General features: G+C 28.0%; 2 protein-coding genes across 2 annotated transcripts; both read left to right on the forward strand.

Moving 5' to 3' along the window:
* Nucleotides 1-6,606: 6,606 nt before the first annotated feature.
* On the forward strand, nt 6,607-10,850 carry LOC111615519. Its single transcript, XM_023356923.1, has 5 exons — nt 6,607-6,723; nt 7,503-7,542; nt 8,912-9,014; nt 9,084-9,139; nt 10,662-10,850. The coding sequence occupies exons 1-5, from the start codon at nt 6,656-6,658 to the stop codon at nt 10,848-10,850; spliced, it is 456 nt and encodes a 151-aa protein (XP_023212691.1). The 5' UTR covers nt 6,607-6,655.
* Nucleotides 10,851-12,609: 1,759 nt separating this feature from the next.
* LOC111615521 (endophilin-A2-like) lies at nt 12,610-13,653 on the forward strand. Its single transcript, XM_023356925.1, has 2 exons — nt 12,610-12,925; nt 13,032-13,653. Exons 1-2 carry the CDS (start codon nt 12,724-12,726, stop codon nt 13,109-13,111), a joined length of 282 nt encoding a protein of 93 aa, XP_023212693.1. The 5' UTR covers nt 12,610-12,723; the 3' UTR covers nt 13,112-13,653.
* Nucleotides 13,654-16,545: the final 2,892 nt, after the last annotated feature.

A 16,545-nucleotide genomic window follows, 5' to 3' on the forward strand; every position in this document is an offset into this window, starting at 1 on the left:
TTTGGTCCATAAAAGTACTTATTTTACAAATGCTAGTTATTTTAATATACTTCATGTATATAATACTATATAAAAATATATTGATCTTGAGATTTACTCTCTGAAAGCTGAAACATGATGCAAGTGCTTATTTTTTAAGTTTTACTTCTTTTGCCTCCTATTTAAATGTTTTTAATACCGTTATATAGATTCTTGGATGAATGGTTAAGGTGTCATACCCATGTCTCCAGAGCATTAGGCTGAATCGGGGTAGGTTGAAAATGAAAACTCTAGGAATTTTTTTTCAGGGGTAGTTCATTCCCAGATATGTTGGGGCCCCTATCTCACTGCCAATTGAACACACCATTGGGGCTAGTTGGACCTGTGATGGCCTTGATGAAAGGTCCTCTTAGTGCCACAGGATAAAGTAAAAAAAAAAAAAAATATGTAATAAAATATTATATAGTATCTATATATATACAAAATTTTAAATAATGTTCTGTCAACCCTAAGTTGTTTGTTTTATGAAAAGTTTGAAAGGACTTTTCTGCCCTAGTGAAAAATATTTGAAGTTCTTATGCTGCTATCTCATTTAGATTATCAAATGATTGTTGTTAGCATTAATAATTTAATTTTAGAAATAGCCTGTGTTAATATCAGGAATAAGTAATGTGTGTACTGTTTTCATTGTTTGGATAAAGCCTGTTTAGTTATTTTTGTAGTGTTTTGAAAAATAGATTAAGTATTGCTTAATTTCAGTCTGTAGAATCTTCTATTTATTTAATTTTTACTTTTCCAGCTCTGTTAGAACAGAGGAAAAGTATGGCAATCGGTCAAAAATGACCTCCCCAGGTTTTTATATTTTTGGACTCAGTCCTTTGAAATGTTTAGAAATGCAAAAAATTTTGAGGGTTTTTCTGTATGTATGGATGTTAAGTGCATGGGGCACGATTTTGTTTACCCTCTTTGAAGCTTAACTCCCGTGCTTTTTGTTGAAAATTTGTGAAATTTTACAGGGAGGTTTGTTTGTTAGAGGGATTGATGTTATTAAATTTTGGTGATTTAAGGATGAGGGGATGAGAGATAAAGGGGGTCATGTGTATCTCCAGTAGGGTCGAACTTAATGATAATTTTACTCTTTATTATACATTTACAATTTTTTTATAAAACCCATCCCTACCCTTCAAATTCAGCTTTTTGCCATTTTATAATTGTTAAAAATAAAAAAGTTTTTTAATAAAATATCATAACAGATGGCACCACCAAGTGTTGCTGGGAAAATTAAGCAATTCATTGCTGGAATTTTTAGTTTTGTATCTGATTTTTTGCTTTAGTTTTGTGTAAAGCAACTCTGGAGTCTAATTGTATTTGTGATGGTAAACCATCTTTTAAGTTAAAAAGTTTTGCTCTATATAGCTTTTGTTATTAAAGATATAATTATTGCAAGTTTTATAAATTTAAGGAGGCCAAATTCCATCTAGGTCAAATCTTAACTTTGTTTGCAGACCTGAAGTTTTCTGTAAAATTTCCCAATCACTCTACCTCTTAAAATTTTGTTCAGAGTATAGCTGTATTACCATGCATATTATTTTACTATTATTTCACTATTAGAATAAATGTATTAAAAATATTTGGGGTAACTAAAGTTTGGTTTGGCCCAACAGCCCATTTGGTTGAAAATGTAAAATGCATAAATAGCTAATTTTCAAGCAAATCAAGGTCTCTAACAATTTTTTTTTTAGTTAAAGCTTCTAATCTGGCCTCTCTCTTTTCTATTTTTATGTCCATAAGTCCCTATTTTTTAAATTAACTTCACTTGGCATCCCTGTTGATATTATTGTAATTATGTCAGTTTTTTCTTAGGATTAATGGCAAAATTGTTGGTGTTTTAATAAAATGTTCATATAATCTATTCTAAGCAAATAAGATTTCAAACTGTCAAGACAATGACTGCATGCATTATTGAAAATTTGTCTTCATGAGAAAAAATTATTGCTCTTTATATTGATTTATTAGAGAATATGATAAAGGATTTTTTGAGACATTACAAATATTTTGCTTATTAGTAACACAATAATAAATTTTAATTTATGTGAACAGTAAATTACAGCCAATTGACAAAACAGATGATAATGGTTAAAAGCCATGCTGTTCCAATAAAAATATTAGCACAACAGTCAATCAATTTTAAATTAAATCATCTAATCATATAAGGTATTGTCAATATGTTAAGCATTTGTTTTAATATTGTATATAACACTGTAGCTTAAATTTCAATTCTTTCCCTCATCTCATAGGCTAGATGTCTGCTGTTGTTGAAAATGGATCTTCAATATTGTTCAATTACAGTGGGAATGAAGAATGTTTGATCAATGAATGAGTTGAGGAAAATTAAAGCAGTCCTCGGAAAATTTATAGTGTGAAAAATATTATTTACAGCAATAGCTGCAAAAGCATTACAATAAAACGGAGTATTGTAGCATCTTTGCTAAGTCTATAGACATTAATTGGGAAATTCATCAATATGCAGTAATCTTGTTTCAAAATTTAAAAGTAAAATTGGAATATTGTTTACTTTGTTTCAAATTGGTTCAATCACTTGTTACATCGCTGCCTACTTACAAGATTGTCTTTGTAGTCAGCACAATTTGTCTAGGTTATCAAATCATAGTTTCAATTTTTACAAGAAACTTTAATTAAAAAGAATTGAAAAAGTCTCTCTCTCTCTCTCTGTTTCAAAATCTCATTGTTTAAAAGGTGAAATTTCACGTTACACCTTAATTAAAATGAAATAGTTACTCATTTACCATATGGGAAATTTGCAAATTAGTAAACTACATTTAATTCATGTGTTTATTATATAATAAAAATATTAATGTCAGAATATATTTTAAAATATTATTTAAAAAATGTGATTACATTTTAAAAAAATTAAATAATGGAAAAACCAAAAGTATAAAGTGTACCAAAGTATAAAGTTTTGGTCAACCAAAGTATAAAGTTTTTTTTTTTTTTTTTCAAAAAGTTAAAAGTCCATTATTTGTGGTGTTGGTAACTACTACAATTTTATTTCTGTCCTTAAAATATTCTGCATTTTTGAATTATGATACTGTTTTCCTTAGCTTAATGGAAGAAGGAAATAAGAAATGTAAAGATTTGCCTCTCAAAGATAAGCTTGAAATTTAAAAATTGTAAGTTGCCAAAAATAAATCAATGCAATGCCACTGTACAATTTAGTGATGTAATGAATATTCAGTTACTATTCGGTATTCGACCTATTTTTCGTTATTCAGCCGAATACCGAATATTTAATCACTATTTGTCTGAATACCGAATACCTAAAAACAGGAGTAAGAAATAACAAAAACACAGTAAATTAATCATTTTGGTATTTAGATTTAATGTTATCGGGTTAGTGTTGTTTGTTTATATTTATTTATAACTTATAACGTGCACAAAATAAAAAATAACATAATATTAGTCACTTGTATTCACAATTTATAATTACAAAGATCAGCACACTACACACTTATTCGTTCGAGAATCGTTGCACATCTGAGGGTCTGACCCTGCTTATCCTTCTTTTTAAGTGCTTGTCTTTGCTCTTCCCTTTCTCTTTCCTCTATTGCTCTAGTCCACATATGCCTATGCATACATCATAATATGCCCTCACGATACTTTTGATTCGTCACTTACCCATCGTAGATTTCCCATTTTACAATTACGTGACTCGTAGCCTGGTGATAACGGAGAAAAGAGACAGATAGGACGTCGGTATAAGTCACAGTTATGATTTCACAGATTCGAAACAGCTTGGTAGCCCAAATGACCCCAGGCTTTCACCCGTGCACGCTAAGTGACTTTCATTACAAGCATTTAGCTTTCCGAAGTCTATGACAACAATTGTTTGGCATTCACGGCTGTGAATTTTGCGCCAATAAGCTGCCTCAACTTGTTCGAGGCAGCTTATTGAGTTGATAACATAATCGACTTGTTCGATTATGTTATCAACTTAATTTCATATTTATTTTCACATTTTCACTTCGTGGTCCTTCTCTGTTCTTCCGTTATTTACATGTGTATCATTTCATTGTTATCCTCATTTGATATCATCACTTATTACATACTGCCATGAAGTTCTTGTCTGAACTGTCAAGAATTAACGCGATTGGCGAAGCGTAGTGACAGTGAGCCAATAGAGAGCAGGGTCCTTGCCATAATGCGGTTTGTGTGCCAATTTTCGTACATGCGTTAATCAAGCCGAATAGTTTGGCCGAATATTTGGTATTCGGCCTAAGGCCAAATATACTATTCATTGCAACACTACTACAATTGAAAATTTCATAGTCAATTCACAGATTTTGAAAAAGAGTAAATATTGAAATGTCAACATGAAAAAATGAAAATATAATATGCAAATGAGATTAAACTGGGAAAGATAGTGAAGTTGAGTTAGCTTTGAAGCTTTGGTTTAGTAATGCTTATGAAAAAATGCACATTTTAATGGGCCACTAATTTGTCATAAAGTATTAACTAAGAAGAGAGCTTAAGCATCAGCAATATGGAATAGAAACATTTTATCGCAATCAATGATTGGTTCAATTTGCAGAGAAAGAGAGAATAATAGAATAATGTGTGTAGTACAGATGCATTCATAAGTTCTGATTTTGCATCAAATGAATTGTAGAAACAGACAGAATTGCCAAATATTCACCAAGGAATGTCTACAATTCAGCTGAAACAGCACTTTTTGTGCAATGCCTCATCATACAAGTTTTAACAGTTATTTGCTGACTTAATATGCAAAAACAAAAAAAAAACACTTGTAGGATTTTTTTTCCAATCACAAGATGATTTATGGGTATGAAAGATTTACCAGTGAATTACTGTTCAAGTGCAAATGCCTGGATGAGAACTGACATCTTTGAAATGAAAGATTGTTTTGTTGGTAGACAATTATACATCAAATTTGTGTTAATAGTGTGTCATTAAAAACAGTAGACATTCATCATCACTAATTCATCTGTGACCAAGGAATCATATTTAACTTAAAAGTATGCTGTGGAAGTGAAATGTATGCAAGAATTTTAGGAGAAGTAGATGACAGTCAAACTGATATGATTTTCTATTGCTATTCCTATGTCATGCATTAATTTTTTGATAATGTTGCAAGATCAACTGTCTGAGATCATTGAGAATTTTTTTTAAACAGTTTTCAATGGGTGGATTTTTTAAAAAAAAATAGCATACACATCTGAAAATTAAGTTGTCTGTCGAAATGGAGAAGATATCAGATCTGCTATGATATCAGAAATATGCCAAATTGTTACTGAAGAAAGCTCTGGAGAAATCTGATAAAATTGAAGAAAATCAAGGTGAAGATAGTTGAAATTCTCCAAAAATATTCAGATGTGAGAAACTGCAAGTACTAAAGATGAATTGCGTTTCAAAAACATGAATATGAGTATTTCCTGGCAATATCATTAATGAAAACATGTTGGATGAACTATTCAAATAATTATAATAAACTTTTTAAGCTAGCTATTAAATTTATTATTAAACATTTTAACATATTTTTAAATAATCTGATTTAATAAAACTAGAATTTCCACAAATTTATAGTTAATTACTTTCACTGCACAGTTTATTACTCAGTTATTGTTATCAATATAGGCTAGTATCAAGTGATTGCAATAATTAACGCTTAATGTAGTAAAATCAATAAATAAGACTTATTTCAGCATTATTTGGAAATATATTTTATCATCCTTTATCATGTTTAGTTATACTAAATCTAATTAAGTCAATCTTAAAAAAATTTATTTGAAAAAATTCTGTATTTTCTATTTCTTTATGTATTAAGATACAAAGTTATAAATATATAATAGTGTGTGAAATTAGCATGCTTTTTTTGGCATACCAGTAACAGCTGTCTTATTTATAATTTTAAATCTATTATAATGTTTATCTTAAAAGTTCATAAAATTGCAAGATTAAAAAAATTAATACTACATACTAGTAAAATTTTTCTTTGGAATTCAATTACATTTGATTGACATTACAACTTGTGAATTTATTAAAGCAGCCACTTGTGTTTTTGATATGAAGAATGAGATATAAAGAATAATTTATCTTTAAATGTAACTTAATATTTATACAGCTTGTGAGAAGAAAATTCCTGTGAAGCAACTACATATTTAATTTCATATTTTTTTTTTCTACTTAGTTTAAATGTTCTTAATAAGTTTTATGTAAATTTTAAAATAATTTAAATAATTAAATTCAATAATTGGATAAATTGTTAATTCTAGTAGATGATTTTGTGTAAATATAATTATTTTTGCCAAAATTTACTTTTATTTTTAGTTAATTTGATAATTATCTCTGTTTTTAATCATTTTGTAATAATAGAAAATAACTTCTGATAAACATAATTGAAAAAATTTAGGAATTTGAAAGATTACTGTTAAATAATTTAACTTTATACTTAAATTTACAAAAATTTTTGTTAAATTATAATAGCATCAAAAGTTAATAAATTAATCATCTAAAGAGTAGTGTTATTTTTAGTATGTTTAATTTTATCTTTAATCGAAGAATAAACTATAATTTAATTCCTTCATAAAACTAATGTTGTACATTTATTTATTAGAAAGAACTTAGTTGATGGGAACGAATGTCACTCAAGCCAATAAGGCCTGCTCCACTTCCTCCTCCAACTAATCAGCTTCCTGCAAACGCTAAGTAAATGATTTAGAAATTTTTAATTTTGTAATGAGTATACTTCAGATTATGTATAAATAAAATAAACATAATAAATTTTATAGATATTAATTTTATTAAATATCTACAAATACTTAAATATCAATTTATATTGATATTTATTATAAATTTATTTGTACTGTATATATAATTAATATTTATTACAGTATGGTAATAAATAAATAGTACCAAATTAGAAAAAGTATAAAATAAAACTAAGAATAAATTTTCAATGAAATGGTTGTTGCTAGTTTTACCAATGAATAACTTGTTTATCAATTCTCACTTTATTGATGGCACACTTTCACATAATTTGAAGGTTAGAAACCATATGATGATAAAATAATTGTTGTCATTCACATCCAACAAGGATTATAGAACAATCTCCAGTGTGAAGTTTGGAGGTCTGGATGAATTTTTAACCTGATCTTAATCATATTTTAGAGTTAGCTATTGGAATATAAGAGCTAATTGTGTGAAGAAGAAGAAAAACATAATTCTGTAATAAAAATTTTAACTCCAACATCAACTCTGCCTCGGTTTAGTTTCTTTTGGAGTACTATCTCTTAATATTACAATAACAAATTTGTTTTCACTACTGTTAATTTAATTGTCATTAATATATATATATTAAAATTTATTTATAAAATGTAAAGAACTTTAATAAAATGTTTTCTTATATTTTTATTTTATAATATGTGCTTTAATATTTAACAATATTTATATTTGTTTCATTAAAATATATCCTATTTATATTTCAGACCTAAGATTCACAGCAAGAAAAATGTTAGTAATGAAAAGGTAAATATTCATCCATTTTTATAGAAAATATGAATTTGTAATTGGTTATTTTGTATCAAACTAAATACGAAATTAATATTATATGAAATATTATCATACATAAATATAAATTCATTTGATTTATATGAAATGAAAATATTTCATATCAAACAAGAATTGTTTTTAGATATGACTGAGTTAATATCAATAATTTCTATAGAACAATTGTAATTTTATCTTATTAATAAGATAAGAATATATAAATAAAATGAATGATAACTATTTTAACTTACCAAAACAAGATGATCAGCTAATGTTTATAAACAAACCTGACCATAGTCTAAGCATATTAATGGAAGAGAATATTTAATACTTATAAAAAAAAAAAAAAAACCATATTTACTCAAGTCTAAGATGCATATCTATGTGCTCACTATAGTTTTTTTTTTTAAATAGGAAACTTGAGACAAATTTATGTCAACAGAATCAATTCTGTTATTTGTTTAAGTAATATTAAGTAAATTGGATAGTATGTCAGTTAGAAATCTCTTCACTTTGTTATGGCTTTTCTGAATCAGCACTGGATTCAATGTTCACATTTTTCCACTGCATTCATCCTCAGTGCCATTTTAAGCATTAGAGGACTGCTGCACAAATTTTTCTAGGACTTTCATGTATGCATGCATACATAATTGATTTTTTTTTTCTGTAGAAAGAAATCCAATATGTAAAATTTTCAATAATAAAAAGTGATAAGTTCAATAAATTATTTGCCTATTTACATAAAATATTGGTAGTAGAAAAACTAACTAACCTATTCTATATAAATTTCACTTGATTAAAATATTTTCTTTAAATCTAAAACTTTAATAAACATAAAATGAGAAAATTATCTTTGACAATATTGATAGTGATAAGAATAAGAAAAATTATTAATAATGCTATATTATAATCTCTGATACAAGAATTTCTTTTTATTGAACATTTGCTGTCTTTAATTGTAGATGATTACTGTATTGTTGTAATAATCTCTATCTTTTTAACTGCTCATTATATTTACTTTGTGTTACACAGTTTGATAACATATCTATTTCCTTTTGATATAAAAATATTGTGTGTCTCTTTTAACTTCTGATATACTTGCTTTATTTACTTCTGTTCCTAATTCGTTTGTATATCATTTAAAGTTTTACTTTAATAATCTTATACAACAATAAAGTTTTGGAAAACTGTTTACGGTTCATTTGAAATGATTTATAATATGTAAATACAAATTATTAATATAATTTAGATAAGATTATTTAAATCTTGTTTTTAAGTAAAAGTTTGACAAAACAATCTGCTTATTTTGTTAACTGTGTTTATTTTTTGTAAATTTTTTTTTTTTTAGAAAACTACCTTTTTCAATGGTGTGTCTGCAAAACCAACAATCATTCGTCCAAAATTGGATGGTCAACAGTTGAAGAAAAAGAAATTACCACCACCAAGACCAGGTGAATATTTAAACAATAATTATTTTCGTATTGAAATATAAAAAATATAATTAATTTGAAATTTCTCAGCTCCACCAAAAATTAATAAGAATGGAAATGGAGGAGGCAATGTAAATAAATTACAGGTAAATATTTTATGAATAACTAATGGTTTACTTATAATTAGTTAATAGTTTGAAATATGAAAAAGAATCTTGTTTTATGTAACAACAATGTATTTTCACTGAAACCTAATACATTATAATTGATTATTTTAATCCCATTAAAGCTTTTCATATTTTTTACATAAAATAATTATTTTGCTTATATATTGCTAATTACACTTTAGTATTGAAATATAAATATTAATACATTCCAGCGTCGTTTATCCGAAATGTGGTCAACCAAAACATCGGTTAACCGAAAGCGTTCCAGTCGGCAAATATAAATTTTTGCTAGTGCTGCGGCACTGCAAATTTAGGCTATGTCTTGGGCTACTCCAATATTTCTTTTGTTGGTGTGTGTGTTTTAGCTGGCAGCACTGGCACTTTTATGTGGTGTTTTTCTGAGGACTGTGTGTCCAGACATGTGTCATGCTGAATCAAACGTTTTTGATACTAGATTAACTTCTAAAGTATAATTTTTTTGTTTTTATATTTTTCAATATATTTATTTTGTTTGTACAAAATAAAGAAATGATTTTTAATGATACAATAGCCACAATTATTATTATAAAAATTTTTGTTAGGCTTAACATAGACGAAAATTCAATGCAAAGTGACATGTAATGGAGAGAAATTTCAACATGGGATAGTTTAATATATTTTTCGTACATAATCGGTTATCCGAAAAATAAGTTATCCAAACAACCCCAGTCCCCAATTGATTCAGATAAACAACTGTCTACTGTAATACACTATAAATAAAGGATAAAAATTTTAAAGCCATATTTGTAAATTTACTTAATTTCTAATGAAAGCATTAATATATAAGAAACTCAAATCTATAACAGAAAAAGCAACTTCCTATTTTAAGTAATTTTTTTTATTTTAGAAAAAAAAATACACTTATCAACTGCGGTATCATTTTTTCAGAATTCAGTATTTTAGTATTGTCAAATTGTTGAATTATAAGATGAATTAGTAACAAAAAGCCTCAAACGTTTGTTTGTTGTTAATGTAAACTACAGGAATATCAGTGTAATAGTGACAGTTTGAGTTTTTGTGTTAATTTATTAGTCTTAAAATAGAAAAGTTTTATAGTGCACTAGATGTAACTAAAATAATTGATTAATCAATTTTATAAAAAAATAGATGCAAGTTTTCCAATGAATAGTTTAAAGCAATAATTCAGTTTTGAAATAAATTTCATATTTCATGTTAACTAATAATTAATGAATACTTAGATGTCAGTTTCAGAGATATTTGTATTATTTTAGTATTTGATGAAAATGTACAATAATCATAAAGTTTATAAATACATACATCAGTAGTACTCAAACTGTTTAATTAGTAAGCCTATTTTTATTATTCATAATTGTCAAATATTTTTGTGGCTGGATTAGCATGTGTCATGAGCCAGATTTAGCTTAGGGGCTATATAATTTGGGCATCACTGATGTAATCAAAATAAAACAAATTAAAGTTATTGCAAATTATTTATTTTCAGGATATATTTCAATCTAATGTATTACAAGATGATCTAGCAATTTTTTTTGGAGATGATAATGGTATAAAACAGAAAAATACAAAGCAACCGTTACAAGTGAATCACACTAAAAATTCCAGACCACCAAGAGTAGCTCAGAGATCAATGAAAAAACGAGCACCAAATCCATTAGAAANTTACTTTTTATAAAACCTATCTGGCAACTAGTGAGGTTCTCACCAGACACGTGTTGTTTACCTGCAGTTTATTTATATTATTAATTAACAACAAAATTAGCATTCTGTATATGTAGTCATATTCCATTTGCTTAATAAATTGCATCAGTTACATGGTGTTTGGCATATTGTGCAGAAATATGTAAATCATGGATAATTTGAAACTCGATAATTCAATTATAACTTTTATAATTATAAACTCAATATTAATAATTCAATTATAAACTCTCAATTATTTTATCACTTGAATTTTGAACCAATAAGAATTTCCTATATTACATTTGCATCATGGATTTTCTGGTGTAGTTTAGCAAAAACACTGCCATAATATATCAGAAAATGATTCTATATTAGCCTCATATTGAGATTCCTCAAATTATTATCAAATCCAAAGACTATATATATATTGACTTTCAGAGAGATTAAAAAATGATGAAAATGACTTACCTAATAACTGAACGTTAAAATTTTAGTAATATTGCACAGTTATATAATCATTTTCTAGTCTTGTTCTGTTTGATTTATTTGTATTTTATAGGAAAAATGCCTGCATCATTAATCATGATAAAACTAATGATACTTTATGCCAAGCTTAATGGTGGTTCTATGCATATTGTTTTGGCTATCAACATGGTAATACAGTAATACCTCGACTTACGCGAACCCGGAGATATGCGATTTTCAAATCTTGTCGATTCATCTTTTGTTTGAGTGCCACGCAGCTCTTGATTACTCACTCCCTCCACACTATTGTTCGGCTTACATGTTCAGACGTGTCACGCGGAATCGACACATAGCTACAATTTATTTTGTGTTATTTATTTCTGTGTTTGTTATATCTACGGAGACTTGAGAGACTCTGTGTGGTGATTTCTTGTAACCGTAAACGAATCAAAAGACGAGATTAACGAGAACATTTATTAGCTTACATACATCTGACTTGGATTTTACATAAATTGCAAAATTATACCTCGACTTATGCGAATTCGACTTACGCGGTTATCGCTCGGTCCCACCTATCGCGTAAGTTTGGGGTATCACTGTATTGCTATAGTTTTCATTTATACAAATGTCCTTTCTGTATTCAAATAAAGAAAAAGATATCTTACTTGAAAGTGATGACATTAATGAATGGTTTAGTTATATAGCATAATTTGATATGAAAAAATTTTTTTCATTACTCAAACCTCATTTCAAACTAAATGTAATATGCAATTATATCTTTCAATTTTAATATTTCATTTACTTATCAGTAATTGTAATTGATTTAAAATTCTTATTGAATAATTGTAAAACCAAGCTTGACATATAGTAATCAATTCATACAAGTGATTTTAATCTGTATAATATAGCTAATTAATTACAAAAAAATAGTGTGTTATGTAATTTGGACTAAAGAATGGTGGTTAAGCTACATTGCTAGTAAATTTAATAATTTAAAATTAATTTTTTCTTTCAGGAAGAAATTAAGTTTATCTATAATATGACTCATCCCCGTATCTTCTGCTTACTGTGCAGATTTGTAATGCATCTGCATGATAAGCAGAAGTAAATGGAATAACTTAATTACAGAAAATATCTTTTTGTCAAAACATTTACTATATAACAAATCAGTTTTTATTCCTTTATTATTTATTGTGTTTAAAAACTAAATATTATAAAAATGAATACTTTTCAATAGAATATTTAAGTAATTTAGTGATTATATATTTTTGTTAAATTGACAAATTTGTTAGACTTATTCTATATACAAATCTTCATGATTATTACAGTTTGACATTATTCAAATAATTTATATAATTTTCTGTAATCAACAGGATGATAATGTGCCTATAACTAAGAATCAGATGCTAAAAGCCCTCTATGATTTTGAAGGCCAGTCAACAGAAGAAATTAGTTTTAAGGAAGGTGATATCTTACATTTTGAAAGCAAATTAAGTAATGATTGGTGGAAAGGATCAATAAATGGTCAAAAAGGAATTTTTCCAGCATGTTTTGTTGAAGTAATCAGCAATAAAAGAAGTTCATGTTCTGAAGAAAAATCTAAAGGTGAAAAAATATTTTTATCCTTAAAAAATACCTCTTTATTTTTCTTTTTAAACATATTTAAATACATTAATGTGTATGTAATATAACATTTTTCTTTATGTTTCAGTCTGTTTAGTAACTGCTGTGTATCAGTTTGATGGAGAAGAAGAAGGTGATCTTAGTTTCAAGGTAAAAATAAATCTATAATTAAAATTGTAACTTGATAAAAAAAATCTGTATTCATATAATTGCTATGCATATTTATTTATAAAAATACTCTTTAAACTTTTATCAAAACTTTTTCCTCTATTTGCATTGCTTAATAATATAAGGATCAGTTGTCAGTTTAATAAGACAGCTAATTTGCTTTCATAACCCTGCTTATTTTGTCATCAAATTCAATTGAATATGTGAGATTCAAAATGAAATAAGTGGACCATACTAAGGAAGTTCAAGTAATGTTGGGTTTAGTTTTTTTTGCTGTGAACTATCAGAATGGGCTGCGGAACAAGTTACTAGTATTGTAAAGTTATCAGGAAATGGCAATTAGTATTTTTCCTTAGTAGCAAAATGGATTGTCCTTGACTTATCCCATTTTGAAACATTTATTTTATATTCCAGTGCAAGTAGTATTTACAGTAGCTGTGGCTTATTGTATTCAGCACTCACAACTTAAAAGTAACAGTGAATTTTGAGTGTCTCATTAAGACATCACAAATAAAGGGTTGAACAGGGTGTGCACTTTTCTCCAACTACATTAAAGAGAGAGTTTCACCTCTTTGTTGACATGTGTAGTGGACCAAACAAACAATGTACTACAGTCAACCTTGACCACTAGTAGATGATTTGAGACTGGCCTTATACCTTCCAGTACAAGGCCAGTTTTATCTTCCCTATGATAGGAATTTCAGAATAACACAAATAAAAAGGGCTGATTGAGTTTATATCATCTGCATATAAGAATATGTGCAGATGATGGACTGCAAGGAAAGCAAATCCTTGTTGTAAAAGTGTACAAACAGATGATATTTTGTAAGTGAAGGAATTGTGGTTGAAATTTTAAAAAAAAAACCTGTTTTCATTGAGTCATGGAGAAAGACACTTTTCCATCTGTCAGTATAAAAATGCCTGAGAGTTCATCAATCACAGAGGAATGATTGTTGTACAGGACTAGATCAAGTAGACACATATACATAGAGACTTATCACATCAGTGAAAGATAAATAATCATTAAAGATTTTGTGAATTAATAACATTTTATTAATAAAACTCTACAATAAATTACAGCTCTTTTAACATGTACATAATATAGAACACTCAAAATGCATTTTGGACTCAATATATCCCTCATCAGTTGGTGTTCATACATAAATATCTATATATATATATAAATGGACATGTGTGCCTATATTTCACTCTGCAGCCAAAACTACACAATGCACATGGTGTTTGTATGTGGTAGTAGCCCCAAGTCTCCCATCGTGCACTATGGTGGTTGTGTCTCGATAGCTATAAGGGTGTGGGAGATATGGGGGTTGAAAGTGGTTGACTTTGAAAATATGTAACAATGGAAGTGTCAACAGTGGAAGCGTTAAGAGAAAGTGGCGTGCAAGATTTACAGGCGCAGATGCAGTTTTTTGCATTTTTGCAAGAAATTGAACATATTTTTAGACCCATGTAAAAATTCTCTAATTAGTTTGGAAACGGGGGACCTAATTCTTGCATTCTGTGAAAATGTGTAAGATTGGCTATAATGTAATCTTAATCTTAAATGTTTTCGAATAGTCGAGGACCGTTACGTGTGAGTAATGGGGATGGCTTTGGAAATGTAAATGCACATGCTTCAGTTGATTTTTCATAAGTAAAAGTGTACAAATAACAGAAAAAAGTGAATAGTGAAGTGTGAAAAGTAAAAATAAAAAAAAAAAACAACGCCAAAGCATAAGAAAGAATTTTTGCGGTCTCGAATCATATCTCCAAGGCAAAAGATGGTGTGGAGAAATAAAACCATGGAAGAAAGAGAAGTACACCTAACATTGCTATGAGAAAATTATCAACGAAACAAATAATTAGACAGAAGAGCAACTTGAAAATTATAGGGAAGCATATCGAATCAGAGAAAAATTATGCAGAGGAAGAATCTTTTATACTGTGTATATATATATATATATATAAAACTGTATTGCATATAAATGTACAAACAAATAAAAACCCAGCGAAGCGGGTACTTGCAGCTAGTAAATTATAAAAATAAATTAAAAGGCTGTTGTAAATATAATAAATTCACAGTTATCACAGGTGATGTCTCATATGTGATGAATTCACAATTATCACAGGTGATCATCATAAATGGCCTTTTAATGTATTTTTATAATTTATATTTATGTATGAACACCAACTGATGGGGGACGTGTTGAATCTGAAATGCATTTTGAGTGTTCTATATTATGAATGTGTTAAGAGCCATAATGTATTGTAGAGTTTTATTAATAAGGTGTTTAATTCACAAAATCTTTAATGATTATTTATCTCATTTACTGATGTGATAGATACTTATACATATGGGCTTATTTGATCTAGACTAACAAGTAAGTGTTAAACAATATTAAGGGCTAAAAGCAATAGATTATTCCATTGTTGTACAGTTCATAGATGGCTTCATTAGTGCTTTCAAGTTTTAAAGGCATAGAAGAATCCTAATTTATGTAATTAATGCTTATCAAGATAACTTTTTCATCTTGATGGGGAGCTTTAAGACATTCTAAAAGTAGTGGTCTTATGGGTCCTGCACATATGGAGTTCTAGGACACCATCCTAAGTTGGAAGACAATCAAGGGATATATTGAAAGAGGAGAACAGAGCTGATTAATTTTTTCTTTTGTATCATGACTATGGATTAATAAAACCTTAGTCCTGTGTCAGTGTCTAAAGAAATTAGATAAGGTTCAAAATAGGATACATGAATGACCTTTCTTTCACCCTGTACATAAAATTGATTTAATCTCAAAAATAATTAATGAATAAATATTCTTAGAGGAACAAGCAATAATTATTCATCCATAGCTTGAATTTATTTAAAATTGTCCAAGATAGTTTTACCTTTTTTTTTTCTCAACACATTGTTATACTATGTTCACATACAATCCACAACTCACTTCGATCTCCATTGTAACTGTTGCCAGTTGAATGTCAAACTGTTTGCAACAAGCAGTCTGCTTGAGAAGAACATGGCTGTTATACACAATGATAAAACTGGCATAACTATGCGGTAAGTCATGAACACCAACAAACAAAATGGAAGTTTTGGTTAGAAATAAATAAATACTTTTTCTTGCCATATCTATATATATAACCCATTCAACGGGTATCCGTCTGTCCCGTAACCGTTTGATAACGGACACTAGAGGCGCCCCTATCGTGTGTCATATTTCAAACATTCAAATTAACAATTTTAATTCTTATTTAAATTAACAATATAAATTTTTATTATTCATTTGGCCAATAAATTATTATTTGGTCAATATAACAATATAAATAATTCAGTATATTTGTAATAGGAATTTATTATTTCAGGGGCTTATATCTCGCGAAGGGTCGCAAGTAGGGGTATGGTTCCTTTGACTTTATTGTTCGCACAGGGG

This window comes from Centruroides sculpturatus, unplaced genomic scaffold (assembly GCF_000671375.1).
Source record: "Centruroides sculpturatus isolate CEXI.00-Female unplaced genomic scaffold, Cexi_2.0 scaffold2566, whole genome shotgun sequence".
In the NCBI taxonomy this organism is placed as follows: Eukaryota; Metazoa; Arthropoda; class Arachnida; order Scorpiones; family Buthidae; genus Centruroides; species Centruroides sculpturatus.

Coding starts and splice junctions, on each gene's coding strand:
- LOC111615521 (XM_023356925.1), top strand. CDS start 12,724: ATGCTAAAAGCCCTCTATGATTTTGAAGGCCAGTCAACAGAAGAAATT. Junction 12,926..13,031: donor TTCTGAAGAAAAATCTAAAG/GTGAAAAAATAT, acceptor TTTATGTTTCAG/TCTGTTTAGTAACTGCTGTG.